The 15,410-nt window shown below is 41.8% G+C and overlaps 1 protein-coding gene across 1 annotated transcript; it reads right to left on the bottom strand.

Annotated features, from left to right (window-relative positions):
* Nucleotides 1-9,193: 9,193 nt before the first annotated feature.
* On the bottom strand, nt 9,194-14,582 carry NHP2 (NHP2 ribonucleoprotein). The gene is made up of 4 exons (XM_075276355.1): nt 14,367-14,582; nt 11,615-11,684; nt 10,692-10,797; nt 9,194-9,426 (listed from the first exon to the last, which is right to left on the bottom strand). Exons 1-4 carry the CDS (start codon nt 14,527-14,529, stop codon nt 9,301-9,303), a joined length of 465 nt encoding a protein of 154 aa, XP_075132456.1. The 5' UTR covers nt 14,530-14,582; the 3' UTR covers nt 9,194-9,300.
* Between the last annotated feature and the right edge of the window lie 828 nt (nt 14,583-15,410).

Raw genomic sequence — 15,410 nt, 5'->3', positions numbered from 1 at the left:
ACATGTGCTGTCTTTTTCACCATTTTTCCTGGTCATATTTGTAGTGTTTTCTTTTTCTAAAACCAATGTTACCAGATATTTGATCTTAAAGCTAAAAATGAAATCTACAAACAATGTGGTCTTTGCCTCATTACTATTGCCATGTTTTTTTGGGTCATTGTTTTTTTTTTAAATACAGCTTGCTCTAGGTTTGGCATTTTTAAGACATTTTTATAGAACCAGAAGAATGGATCAAACTCATGGCAACAAAGGAAACCTAAGGCCATGGCTACACAGTGTACACTGCAGTAAAGACCATCTGCAATTGGGTGTTTTTTTTTATTTTATGTGGTTGACCTGCAGGTTTCTCTTGGGGTTTGGCATGTTCTGGTAAATCTTGCAGCAATAATTGACATTCTGTGGGTTTAAGGCCCCGTGCACACTACCATGTGCGGGCTGCCGGCCATCATTGAACGGTACGGCTGGTGCATGGACGGCACAGTGATGTCATGAAAAACAAGATGGCACACAGTCGTGTGCAAGGGACCTAAAAGTCATACAGCATGTGGATAAGTTTTGTTTACATCTTAAAGGAATTGTCCAAGACCCTATATGTATTGGATATGTATATGGATAAAACCAGCTTTGCTTCTATTAACTAGAAAAGATATTTAAGCTCTGTTATTCAGCTTTGGACTCCCATTTTATTCATGTGCAAATCATGGGAAAAGTGCTGCAGGGTGTGCTTATCTTGCTGGGTCTTGGTGCCAGCTCTCGATTTCTGAGCAAAGCACTTTTCTTCTTATTTGTATATGAATATGGGGCTCTATGGCTGAATAATAGAGACATATTTGGAATCTATAGAATCCCCATTATAAGTTACTGTGATTAGGTTTATAACCAATTTATTGCTGACACACTCCCTTTAAACATATATATTTTTATTGTATTATACTAGACAGTCATTGGAATCTATAAAACTAGTGAAGCCAGTAAACCACAAACCTATTCCCCGAAAAGTGGAACACGGTGCTGTAATGTCTGTTGCTGTACATTTTAGTGACCATGACTTGCTTTGTCCGTTCAATGTAAAATGTCACATTATTATGTGTGCTTTTATTATGTATCTTTGATTTTGTTTTTTTTAAACAATTTTCAGTATTGAAATGTGAAAAAATCTGCTGAAAATAAATTGAATTTTTTAAAATTTGTAGTTTATTAATAACCGATTTCTCTATTTGCTGGATATTTGTTTAGACTTTAGTCAGTTAAAACTAGATAGGTAAAGTCTGCAGGGTCAATTTTCACAGCACAAAAGAGATATAATTTTAGAATAGATATAATCCACATTACTTCTGTAATACGATGTGGATTTGTATCCCGTCTGGACATTCCTATGAAATAAGTTTTGTCATCATAATGGAGTTGGTGATTTATATAAAACCAATGGTAAGGAAAATTAAGACGTATGCGCCTACCAACCACTCAGTTGCCAACAAGGGACTGAATACTAGCCATTGGAAATTTCAATTCTGCCAGAGTAAACTTTTTAGGGTGGACTATGAAGCTCAGGCTACTGACTATTGGTAAGGCCCCATGTTCCCACGGAGCAACGCGCCGCTCATTCTGACACGTAAACACGTGTCAGAGTGAGCGCTGTAAAACAGAATCCCATTGACTTCAATGGATACCGTCTTACATGCGCTACACATTGAAATCAATGGGAGGCTTTTTAACCCATTTATTTCAATGTGTAGCGTGCGTAAGACTGCACCCATTGAAGTCAATGTGATTCTGTTTTACAGTGCTCACTGACACGTGTTTATGTGTCAAAATGAGCGGCGTGTTACTCCGTGGGAACGGGGCCTAAGAGGGGGAAATTGACCACCTCTCCGCTTTATTGTAAGGATGAGACTAGTTCCCCCTTTTTAGGTAGCCTGTATCATAAATGTCCTCCCTACTGAATAAGGCTCTGCACGAGCGAGACTACCATGGTAGAGCTAAGGTACTGTATATGTCGGCCTATTCCTGGGAAAGTGAGGCCTGTTAGGTCACATTAATATGGAGGTTGCTGCAATTTGCAATGAAACCTAAACGTGAAAGGGAGGAAAAAAAATTCTCCTAAAACATCATTCTTCTTGTGACGCTGACAAGTTCTAAGCCTGGGAGATTGTGCATTGTGGTTCCTGCCCAACGTGACGTGCCTCATGATTCACTGAACTCTTGTCCTTTGGAATTGTTGCCGAATTTACCCATTTGTAATGTCCTCTTTAAAACAACAAGCTGTCTAGTTTCATTTCATTTTACTATGTGAATTACATAGAGCGTGAGAGCAAGTACCCACTTGTCACCAGCAGCTGCATGGAGATGAAGATCTGACACACTAAATCGCAGTGGGTGTCTACAAAACTTGGCAAGCTGGGCAGAAACCAAGCCTAGTTCTATCTGAATTCAGCACCGGAACTATTTCATCATATGCCCAAAATTATTGATTGTCGGCATTTAACCCCGGTTTTCATTTTTTTGGGTGAGGTGTCAGAAGTTTAATCTCATGCAGTCCTACCTGATAGTTAAAGCCTTGATAGAAGATCAGAGGCAGCGACTGGCTTTGATCTGTACATAGGAGTCTACAATTAAAATAGGCCTGAATTCCGAGCTCTCTCTTTATTCTAGACATGTGACAGACTCTTATTACATTAAAAAGGAGATTTTATATAGACCACAAGTCGGTCACATAAATCAGTTCGGATGGATTATCGTGCCGCCTTGAACTTGGTACGTGGCCAATTGCTAGGCAGTAGAAGTAAATATTCTGTAACAATTGGAGGTACACCTTCTGTCTTCATCTTAAAATCACTTTTTGGTAAGTAATAGTACACGTGAATATAAGAAACTTTGTACGATCTTATTCTAGAAATCTATTTCCTTCTCCGTGTGTTACAGAAGGGTTCTTATCCCTATCCAGCAAACACAGAACTCTATGGAGAGGGAGGAACCTTGTTGCTTTCTCATTCTGTGCAGGGATAGATTCTTATCTTGAAGATACAGCAATGTCGGAAGGGTTCCCGCGCTCTCCCTGTAGCAGGGTTTAGTAGCCGCAGTGAATTGTGTTTTTCAGCAGCCTCTTCCTCCCCCTCTCCAAAGACATATGTAAAAGTAACTCTGCTGAATAAATGGAGAAGGAAACATATTTATGAAATATTAACATTATATATTCAATTATACTATTCATTTATAAAAAAAACAAAAAAAAAAACAACTTGATAGTCTTCAGTAGTTGCTACTTTTTTTAATGGCCAACTAATAAAGATGGCAGATTACAAGCTTTTGGGATAACTGATCCCTTCCTCAGATTATCTCGAAAGCTTGTAATCTGTCATCTTTATTAGTTAGCCATTAAAAAAAAAAAAAGTATCAATTACTGAAGACTCCCATACCCACTGGCTAAGATGGTACAAAACCATACTTTTTCCTTATACTATTCATTTATGAATATACAGTTCTGAAGAAAACAGTGGCACTATCGCTCCAGGTTCCAAAAGTCTGACAAAATTATATATATGTATGTCACATAGAGATCTTCAGGGTGGTGCTCAACATCCCAAAAAGTGTCGAAATAGCATAAACTTTATAGAAGAAGTTTATGTGACATACTAGGCTTGAGAAAGCACCTGTATTGGTGCGAAACGGCTGTTGCCAACGCCATCGTATGTCACTTCTCCATTCTGGCTCTGTTTTTAAATAATATGCTTCAATAAAAGTTTAAAGAATTTTTTTTAAGAAAAAGATAGTCATTTGATTGAGTGCCCCCCACTTTTTTTTTCTATAAAGTTTATGCTATTCATTTATGAAGTAGTAAAATTGAAGACCCTCTAACCACTTATGAACTGGCCATTTTTCCTGGTTCAAGACCAGTTGTTTATTTTTGTTTGTTTGTTTTGAGTGCTATGAATTTTTTTTCAAATTTTTGCTAAAAATAATTGTTTTTAAAGGGGCTCTATCTGCAAAATTATGCTGATAGAGCCCCACATAAGCATGAATAGCCTTTAAAAAGGCATTCGGGGTCTGACGTAATCTTCAGCCATGCCTCCTCTTCCAGCGATGTCCTCGGGTCCAGTCTAACTTGCGAACTGACATTGATAAAAAAAAAAAAAAATTGCGCAGGCGCATGTGCAGTAGTAGAAGTAGCATGCTACTGCGCAGGCACCCGCACCATTTTTTATCAATGTCAGTCACTTAGTTAGACGGGACCCGAGAACATCGCTGGAAGAGGAGGCGTGGCTGAAGATAATGTCGGACCCTGAATGCCCGTTCACATTCGGTAAGGGCTCGTTCTGCTCTGCAGGTTTCCGTTTCCTGCATAAAACAGAGGCAGGAGACGGAAACCTGCAGGACTCTCTCACCCATTCATTTGAATGGGTGAGAAAGCTGTCCGGCCGTGAGCGGCGGTGAGCGTTTTGCGCTCTCCGCCGCGAAACCGTGTTTTTTAATCCGGACACAGTCGAACATGCAGTACTCTGTGTCTGGATTAAAAAATCCGGTTTCGCGGCAGAGAGCATAAAACGTTCACCGCCGCTCACGGCCGGACCCGGTCTGTGCTTTCCGTCTTCTGGCATGCAGAAGACGGAAACCACAGAACGGAGAGCCAAACACAGGTGTGAACCTAGTGTAAGTTCAATACATTCTGTTTTAGGGTTTTATTTTTAAAACAGGGGGGTAGTTAAATATAACTAGCGGTGCCTGAATAGCCTTTTTAAAGGCTATTCACACATATGTGGTACTCTATCACCACATAGCAAAATGCAGCAAAAACCACATAATACTTTTTTATGCTGATTTTCCCTGTGACTTAGGTATGTTGCACAACTATTGGCCCAGCAGCTTTTTTTGTTCCCCCAGCTGATCATGACTGCCAGGCTAGAAGGAGCAACTTGGCTTCCATAGTTGTATATACAATATTTATTGAGAACTGTGTACACAGAAGTAGGCAGGCAGCTAACTCCCTGGTTGTGCGAGTGCTTAAAGGGTTAGTTAACACGTAAATAACGTAAATAACTTTTTTCTGTAAAAACAGCTTTAAAAAAAATGCCAGGCTCTTTTCCCCTCCTGAAAAATGAATGGGCTGAAATCCATGTCGCATTTTTTTCCGCACTTTTTTTTGCAAAAAAAATGAGCGTCTCTTATTTTTGCAAAAAAACTTGCGGTTTTCACCTCCCATTCACTTCTATTGCTTTCTTCAGGCGGAAAACGCCTGAAGAAAACGTCATGTCGCTTCTTTTTCTCTGCTAGCAGAAAAAAAAAAAAAAGCTAGCATTCTACATAGACTAACATTGTATGGAGGAGGATTATGACGTGGATTCCGCTGTCAAAATCCTCCTCCACGTTCCTGTGTGAACTAGCCCTTAAATCTGCAACGATGTATAGGTGTTAATAGATGTATCTGGGCAGCCCAATCTAAACAATCCTTTCAATGGAGTAGTAAGGAAATGAATAAAGTGCAGAATTTCACAGAAAGGAGCCAAAATTTAATAAAATATTACAAAATGTATGAAAGGCGTTTTCCGGGCAAAAAAGGTTTAAAAAAAAAAAAAATGTCAGTGTTATTAAGTTAGTAAGTGCAACCAAATACCTTTAGCCATGGTTTGAGTGATTTCCTGGGTTTCTATAGAAGCTTCTGACATCCTCTGCATTTGTTTACATGTGTAGCTTCCTGTTATGTTTTCCTACAACTACCTCAGACAACCCCTTTAATGACACAAAAATTTGGAAATGGAAAGCAAAAGATGTTCGAAAGTTTAGTTACGGTTTAACATTTGTTGGGTTTGCTTTTATTGATGAGACATGAGAGAGGTTTCATAATCCCATATGTTGGGGAAACAGCCCATATGGAATTAGGAGTTGACTTTTTATCATTCAAATCTGACAATGATCTCGGAAAGAGATTCATGTCCTGCAAAATACTATTGTAAAGCTGAATTCAATGCACTTTCAGTTTTGCTGGTACCTTCCCCCATTACAAGTATACCATCAGGGGGGCATGCCTCACTACCCTGCAATGACTCTGATCTACAAGACTGGCCCCTCTGATATGTTACCTCTGCAAAGCTGACAGAGTGCAGAATTCATTGTGTTGACAGCTTTGCAGTGGTACATAACAAGTCCCAGTTTAGAGGTCACAGCAGGTCCTCTATATAAGTAGTGTTTCAGATTAGAAGTTCTGAAGGAGACGCCACCAGTCACATTAATTCGGTACCTCTCCTTGCAGCTGATAACATATTTAGTAGACAGCTGTTCAAGGATTAACATACATTACGACTACTACATGGCAAGGAAATGTACCGCATGTTACGTCTCAACATTGCCAGCAACGTCCTAAAGGCAGACCCTCCATTATAGCCAAAGCTTCATTATTTGGACTATGACCACTTTGCAGTTTGGAGATCCAGGTACAGCTGGGCTCAGGCAATATGCTGGGACTGTTGAAGGCTTTCAAGCCAGGTTTAAATTTATATAATTTAGCTCCCTTGCACACAACTGTATGAATAGTCAGCGTCCTATCCGGACATCACACAGACCCATTGCTTTCTATGGGCCTGTACATATGACCATGAATTACATTGGGCACATGTGCAAGACGACAGTCTGGGATACAAATATGGAACAAGTCCTATTTCTGTCTGATTTTGCGACCCTGCTTCTATGGCTCTTGTTCATTCACAGCTGGATGTTAGCACACAGTTGCATGCAATCCGCTTTAAGGGAATGTCTATTGTTTTGATTGCATTCGATCCAAATTTTTATGGAAAGTGAAACAGCAAAAAAAACAAAAAAAAACACACAAGAGGGGTGCGTTTAAAACAGGGGTAGGGAACGTACGGCTCTCCAGCTGTTGCAAGACTACAACTCCCAGCATGTATACTTGCTCTGCTGTTCTTGGAACTCCCATAGAAGTGAATGGAGCATGCTGGGAGTTGTAGTTTCACAGCAGCTGGAGAGCCGAAGGTTCCCTACCCCTGGTTCAAAAGAAACCGCTTACGCGTTTCAGGGACATCGCTGCCCCTTAGTCATAGTGGCTATGACTAAGGGGCAGCGATGTCCCTGAAACGCGTAAGCGGTTTCTTTTGAACGCACCCCTCGTGTGTTTTTTGCACTTCCTTTTTTTTGTGACGTGTGTCTCTTTTTAATAGATTAAATAAAAGGTTATTTTTTACTGAAGGAGTGTCGCAAACCAACTTTTTCTACTTTATACCATTGTTGGCTTGCCCTCTACTAGCCCGGAGGCTAGGTTTGGCACCTCCCAAAATTGTCTCTTCATATGCGGTAAGCAAACAGTCATTCATTCTTTTTTTGTATCGCATATTGGAAAATTGTATCTCTTTTTATTATACAAACGATAACATTTGTCTCTCAATTTTGGTCAAAGTGGCCAAGCCCTTTAACGCTCAGTATTATATATTGGGAGAATGCTGACAGTGTGCTAAATTCAGCTTTCTTGGTTATATGTACCCCGGCTGCTGAAGTTATGAACACCAATTGTCAATACTGCTTAGAAAGAATGGCAGTCATTCCATTCCATATCTGCTATATCGGAGACTATACTGAGACAAGATTAACCTGTTCAGATATTACAGCCATGGAGTGAACTATGGCACCAGTTACTTGTAGGCCGCAAGGGTTTGGGGGAAATACAAGTATTTATTAAAGAGGACCTTCCACGTCTTCATCGATGTGCGGTATTCTGAATTCAGTTGGTTTCATGTATACACCCCTGTGCTGGAGATAATGATGCAGTTAATTTTGGCACCGATACCTCCCCACTGTCAGAAGGGCAGGCCGTACAGCTCAGTGACGGTAAGGAATGTCCCCTCTGACAGTACAAGTCTATGGAAATTAATAACACAGATACCTTCAGCACCAGGACACATAATGGGAAAGCCAACAGTGTGCCAGATTCAGAATACCGAACATCGATGAAGATGTGAAAGGTCTGTATTAATAAATTCTTGCATTTCCAAAAACCCTCACGGCCTACAAGTAACGGGTGCCATGTTACAGCCGTGGAGTGAACTATCTGAACAAGGTCATCTAACCTCAGTATAGTCTCCGCTATAGCAGTGGGATTGTCTGCCAGCGTCCATTCTTTCTAAGAAGTGTTCATTTTACCCCATGGCATATGATCCACATACAATGTTGATTATAGAGGGTGCATAGTAATATATATATTTTTTATGTAAATTGTGAGCCCCATATAGGGATCACAATGTGCATTTTTTTCTCCTACTAGTATAGCTTTGTAGAAAGGGAGGAAATCCACACAAATACGGGGAGAACATACAAACTCCTTGCAGATGTTGTTCATGATGGGATTCGAACCCAGGACTCCAGCGCTACAAGGTTGCTTTCTGCAATCAAAGACATACATAGCCTTGCACAGAGAAAATATATCTAGTCCATAATGCAGAGGCTAAACAACAGAGGCTCTATTGCTAAGAAATGTGCCCTGAAAACAAAACAGCTCAGCTTTGTATATAATGGGACTGCCCTGCCAATGTGCGGAGATGTAGTAGGGCTCCTATTGTAGTGCAGTACTCTGTGATTCAGATTCTATACAGAACTTGTTTAACTCTATGTGGTTATAAGCCAACAGGGGCAGCCAGGAACAAAAGCAATTTCCTTTACAGCAGCCAACTGTACATAATGCATTCTCATCCATGGCAGAGTGCTATGTACAAGTCAATTGTAATTTTTTCAGCCACCTTATGTTCTTAGAAAAAGATCAGGAATATTCAGATTTTCCACTAGAAGTTATGTTTTCCAGACATGTGTCTGTCAGCATACAGAATTTAGACATCCAACTTGAACAGAATTAGGGATCATTTAGCATCGATCACACTACAATGAAGATCTCTCAATACTTTGTACATATCCATCATGTATCTATGAATACAAGAATAGGTCTAAAGCCCAAGGTCAACACTCAAACACTTTTTTTTTCTTAAAGAAATATTATATTGTAAGATAGACAGATCGTAAATCACCAGCCATTTGCAAAGGAAGCCCCAGTCAAGAGTTAAAATATGATACAACATTGTATTAAAACAATTTTAAAAAAAAAAAAAAAGAAAAAAAAAGAAAAAAAAGAAGAAAATACAAAAATAAGGACATTCCTTCAGGCAAGAAAAAAAAAAAGTCCAAATTATGACTTCTTGAGTCGATAACCCAAAATCACAATAAAAGATGTTTGGTAACATACAAAGAACAGTCTAAAAGTGGTGGTAATCTCTGCAAAAATAACTCTGTAGGTTACTGAAAGAAAGCCCTTCAGAGGGGTAAAGGCAGCCCTTGCACCTCCTCAAAGCAGTCATTATATGCGTCTTCATACTCCTCATTAGATTTTACTAATATTACACAGGTTGGCCGCTTGGATCCGGCAGCAGCTCCCAAATCCTACGAAAAACGGAAAAACAGTTCACATAACTGTTGCTTTCTCTTATCATTTACTATCCAATATATTGACTAAAAAGCAATACAATCATCCCCAAATAAGTTTTTTTTTTCTGCAGATCATTTTGTCAAAAAAAGTATTCATGGCAATACAAGAAGAATCACAAAATTTAGATGGTGTGTGCTAGTGGTAATCTTGGACAGTACACAAACCTGCTCATTTTCAGGTTGTGTGCTCTCACATATGAAACACTGCTCTACATATGAAAAACCCGACATGTAGGTTTTTGCTGTCCGCTTGAAAAGTCGGACATCTTTGGGAACGGACAGTTAAGGACAGGCACAGACTGTAAAAGAACGCACCCGATGTCCATTTAAAATTAATGCAAAATGTCACGGACACAGCTAGCGTCCGCTTTTAATGTCCGCACAAGATTTTGAACGGACATTAGCAGCGGACACTAGCTGTCGGACACCGACGGTAGTGTGAACACCCCCTTGGCCTGATGTTGATTATACAGCCTGATTATGGTTAGGAGGAAGGACCTCCGATACAGCTCCTTCTCACACTTGGGGTGAAGCAGTCGGTCACTGACGGCATTGCCCAGTGCTATTACAGTCTCATACATGGGATGGGAGTTATTCTCCAGCATGGAGGTCACCACAGACAGTATCCTTCTGTCACCCACCGCCTGTACTGGGTCCATGGGGCTCCCCAGGACAGAGCTGGTCCTTCTAACCAGTCTGTCAAGTCTATTTCTATCCCTGGCTGGTATACTACTCCCCCAGCAGTTAACTCCGAAGATATGGTTGATGCTATTACAGTTGAAAAAGGCCCTAAGTGGCGGCTCCTGAACTCCAAAGGCCCTCAAGCCTCCTGAGCAGGTAGAGGCTGCCGTGACCCTTTCTATGCAGCGCCTCCAGGTGATCAGTCCAGTTTGTTATTGAAGAGCATACCTAGGTATTATAAACAGATGCCGTGATTTTCACGGACCTGATGTACATGTCCATTAAAATTCTAAGGATGTCCATGCAATCAATGAGGCCTCATGTCTCAGACAAGTGTGCCTACGGGTGCCGTACGTATTGAATAATTCTTGTAAGCAAGAAAAGCCTCATATACATGGCAAGCACTACCCACATGCACATCTATTTCCAAACAAAACCAATAAAATACAGTGGGATGCATAAAAACAATATCCCAATATCTCGCCCTATCATGGGAAACAGTTTAAATAGCGCATCCGAAATCTACATATTATACTTACAGATTTAGAAGGAACATATGCATATGGTATGCTGCGCTCCTCACACATGACAGGAACGTGGCAATAAACTTCGATTGGAAGCGTGTCACCAGCAAGTACAACAATGCTACAGAAGAAGGAAAAAAAAATTTAATTCCTGCAAAAAACACAGATTATCGTATAACCTGGTCCACATGTTGACCATAGTAAACCACATGGCTTCTTCTGACTCAAACACTCAGCAGTCAAGTACACCCCCCTGGTTCCAAGATAAAGTCAGATAGCAACAGAGAAGGATGCACTTACAGTAACAAGCTTCTAGTACGTTGTCTCCTATCAGCAGAAGGCTTGTAGCCAGAGACCATAAGACATCAGTACAATAGAGAGGTAGGGAAAGTCTTGGCTGTGACTAGTACTAAGGGTTATCAAGGCTCTGACTACTAAGCCTAAGTTCACATCTGTGTTTGAGTCTCTGGAAACTGTTGCAGTGTGCGTCGTAAACCGCAGAATGAAAAAGTGCTGCAAGCCCAACTTTTTTTGTTTGTAGATTTCGGTTTAAAAGAACAGACGCCTGACAGATCCAATTATAGACAATGAGGTCCATCAGGCACCACTGGGTGTACACTACTTTAGCAGTCCTTGTGTCCATTGTTCTGGTCCTCAGATAGATCAGGACAGACAAGAGCGGCACAAATGTGAACACATCATAAGAGTGGTTTGGGCAGGGAGAGGGGAGACTAGGACTGCAGAATTATAAAACATTAATATCCTTAAGTTTTTAGAGCTCCTTTGCAGACCCAAGTATACCACACTCCACATGATCACCCCTTGTCTTGTTTGTCTGAGTACTGGATCCTAATTCTGGTGATGAAGGGGGGTGCATCTAGTTTTTCTCATCTGCAACCACGGTATGTGTACTCTGTGATATAAGTTAATCCACTTACCCCTTCTCTCCTTTATTAAGGAACTTTTGAACCTCTTTCACTCCTCTCCGGATATTCTTTTGTTTGGCAGCTTAAGAAAGGGAAAAAAAAAACATTAAGAGATTAAGTAATATTCAAGTAAACAGTCCAATGTACACAGAACTGGAGACAGTACTGTAAGGCAGACAGTCACACATTAGGGAGTTATTGTACAAATGATTACTTAATATTGATCAGTTCAGTGTAACAGGAGTGTGCGTGACTAATATCCATCGCCAGACTGTCTACTATACAACAAGAACTGAAGCCTTGGGGGCCGTTTTCTATCAATGTCTATCAGAGATTGACTTCCTGACCCTGAAGTCTACGATAAGTTGTCCATTTGTCCCCCAAAATGGGTTAGAAAGAAGCAAAGTAGTACAATTCCTAAAATCATCTCCACTACTGTCATGGCTACCTTTATTTTTTTTTATTTTTCTTTTATGTAGATTGTGTGCTCCCATATGGGGATCACAATGTACATTTTTTTCTCCTATCAGCATGTCTTTGTAGAAAGTGAGGAAATCCACGCAAACACGGGGAGAACATACAAACTCCTTGCAGATGTTGTTCCTGGTGGGAATCCAACCCAGGACCCCAGCACTGCAAGGCTGCAGTACTAACCACTGAGCCACCGTGTTGCCCCATGGCTACCTTTATTATAAAAAAAAAAAAAAAAAAATCTATTTGCAAAAGGTTTGCATTACGTTATCATGGAGCCAACACAGTTTGCATTGTCTTTGCCTGCAAAAACTGCTGTGGAGTATATGTTGTTCTTGCAAGAAAGCACAACATCTGGCCATACCTGCTAAACAATAGCCAGCTGCTAAGGATATGAATATACAGGATCATAATAAGCCTGAGACACTTGCCAGGAACTTTCTTGCCCTCAAGAAAGTGCACTTTTACATACTGCTAGAAAGCCAAATTCAGTACAATGTCGGTTTCAAAGTATAAGCTTTGGTGGTGGAGATATCAGTGCTGTTAGTTTCAGCACAGATATCTCCCCACTGTCAGAAGGAAGTTCTTCACAGGTCAGCATCATCACTGGGTGGTAAGAAATGCCCCCTCTGACAGTACAAGATTACGTTACAGTACGGTCAGAGGGGGCATTCCTTACAGCCCTACGATGACACTGACATGTGAGGAACTTCCTTCTCACAGTGGGGAGATATCAGTTCTGAAACTAACGGCACTGATATCTCCACCACCAAAGCACATACTGGTAAAGCCTGGCTAGGAAACCATCCTGGGGGTAAAAGAAAGAGCAAGCTGGGCCAGAGCTCGTTGTCCAGGAGTCGGCTAAGGAAGAAGATTGATATTGCACTTGAGAAAGGGCTCCAATGCCCGCAACGCGTCATGCCAAATAAAGTTGCCTTCTGAATCCTACTGTGGGTGAGCGCTGGTTTACTGCCTGTCTTCCATAAGGCTGGTCCATTCTTCCATACTGGTAAAGCCGTCAGTGGGCTGAATTCAGCGCACTGTCTGCTTTCTAGTGGTATATAAAACTACACTTTTATGAGGACATGAAATGTCCTCTTTTAAATAGACGTTGAACCCCTGATTCAAACCCAAATTGTTAAGTTTCTGCAACAGAGAGGGAGGAATTGCCCAACTGACCATAAAGAGTTTATCATATTGACCTGTCCCAATCTGGCATTTTGACCACCAGAAGCAGCCCTATTCCTATTTAAGTGAATGGGAGCGAGGCTGCAGTTACAAATGCTACATTATACAGACTGGAAAGCTGTATACAGTGTCATAGGAACAGAATGGCTCCCTTGATCTCTGGAGACCTGACAGTTATGATGCCCTCTCTGCTTCTGAGTGGGCACCTTACTTAACGAAACTGATGTTGGGAATGGGTTATCCAGTTTCTAATATCGGTGGCTTATCCTCAGTATAGGTCAGAACCATTAGATTTGTGAGTGTCCGACAACAGAGACACCCCTCCTCCAGGTCATCTGTTCAGGACAGCTTGACTCCCAGAATTGTTTACAAGCAGGAAATCGCACCCCTAACTTGCTGTACAAACCGTGGCAGCAGCTTTAGGTACTGCAGAACTTCTCTATATACTTCACTGCAATGCCAAAACTCACCACAAGAGAGTAGTGCAGATCCCAGCATGTAAACAATACCAGGAGCCATGCTGCCATAGGTAAATGACTGCTTGCACAGTATTGTTAGCGCAGGAACGGCGCAGCGGAGACCACATCTAAAGGTAAGAGACGAATAGCCTTTCTAAAGGCTATTCCGACATCTTATCCACAAAAGAAAAAAAAAAAGTTTTAATGGTAGAATCCCTTTAAGTCTGATGGAAACCACCATGTAACAGACCTGAGCACGCACCCCTGACTGATGATTTGTGGTCTGCAGCACCGATATTACATCACCTGTGAGCAGACAAATGTCATTTATGGGAAATCTCATTGACAGTTCATAAGACTTGGCACATGATAGTGATCTGTCAGCCACTTTGATCATAGGGGAGTCCAAGTGAGGAGACTCATTCTCCAAAGTGAAGAGGTCTATCTATACACAGTAGCTGTACTGAGCCTCACCCTGACATGCTGGAAGTTATACCAGAGGATAGTTGTCTATTCCATGCTGCAGTCCGTACAACTCCTCTGTAATGTCAGAAGACAACCATAGCAGAGATGTGTGTGAGGGAGAGCAGGTATGTACTAATATGTACTAATACACCAGGAGGCACACGTGGATGCGGCGCTCGTACCTTTCTTGATGCACTTGTACAGTCTCTTGGTCAGCTTCCTACTCGCCAGCGGCTTAGCGATAGGATTCAGGTTCTCCAGCAGCTCCTCATATGACCGCTCCGGGGCCGCGGCGGCCACTTCGGTCTCCTCTTCCTCCTCTCGCTTCTCCTTCTTTACCTTCATGTTGGATGTATAGCACCGAGACAGCCCACGTGTCCCGCACGACTCTCTCTCTCTCTCTCACACACACACACTACTTCCGGCTGGGTGACTTCCGTTTGTGGAGTGAGGGGGGGAGGAGCCTCTGGTTTGTCACGTGGGTAGTCAGACAATTCTCCTGTAGAATTACTACGTCTTATTAGTAACGCCATTCCGGACACTGGGAAAGCTGAGCCATAACGGAAGAATCTGCAAGAACTTGACTTGTTCTGTATAGTTTGCACCTCACAACCTTCAATAGATAGAAAGAGGGACAGACTATGTGGCGCACTATGCAGATATAGCTCCACCCACTTCTGTGCGGACTCCGCCCATTCTCATCCATTTTTGTATTTGCTCCCACTCAGTATAATCCTCTTACAGTCACCCCCACATTATAATGTTCTCCTCCAATTGCCCCATAGTATGAAGAAATTAGGGGGGGGGGGCATTAAACCGTGGGGGTAGTTGGATGGGGACATTAAACTAGGGCAGCTGAAGGGGACACTTACCTGGAGGCAACTAGAGGGGGGCATTAAACCGTGGGGGTAGTTGGATGGGGACATTAAACTAGGGCAGCTGAAGGGGACACTTACCTGGGGGCAACTAGAGGGGGGCATTAAACCGTGGAGGTGGCAGAAACTGAAGGCAACTAGAGGCAGACAGGTCCCCCCCCCAGCTACCCCCTACGATTTAATGTCCTCTTCCATTTGCCCGCAGTTTAATGTCCCCGTCCAACAAACCCCATTGTTTAATGTCCACCTCTAGCTGCCCCAGTTTAATGTCACCCTCCATCTGTCCCCCAGTTTAATGACCCCCCTCCATCTGCTCATAGCAGCCGCTAGGTCTGCTACAGTGGTGGTTAT

The sequence above is a fragment of the Leptodactylus fuscus genome, chromosome 5 (genome assembly GCF_031893055.1).
Source record: "Leptodactylus fuscus isolate aLepFus1 chromosome 5, aLepFus1.hap2, whole genome shotgun sequence".
In the NCBI taxonomy this organism is placed as follows: domain Eukaryota; kingdom Metazoa; phylum Chordata; class Amphibia; order Anura; family Leptodactylidae; genus Leptodactylus; species Leptodactylus fuscus.
The sequence above is the reverse complement of the archived record's forward strand: the minus strand, read 5'-3'. Positions and strand labels throughout refer to the sequence as shown.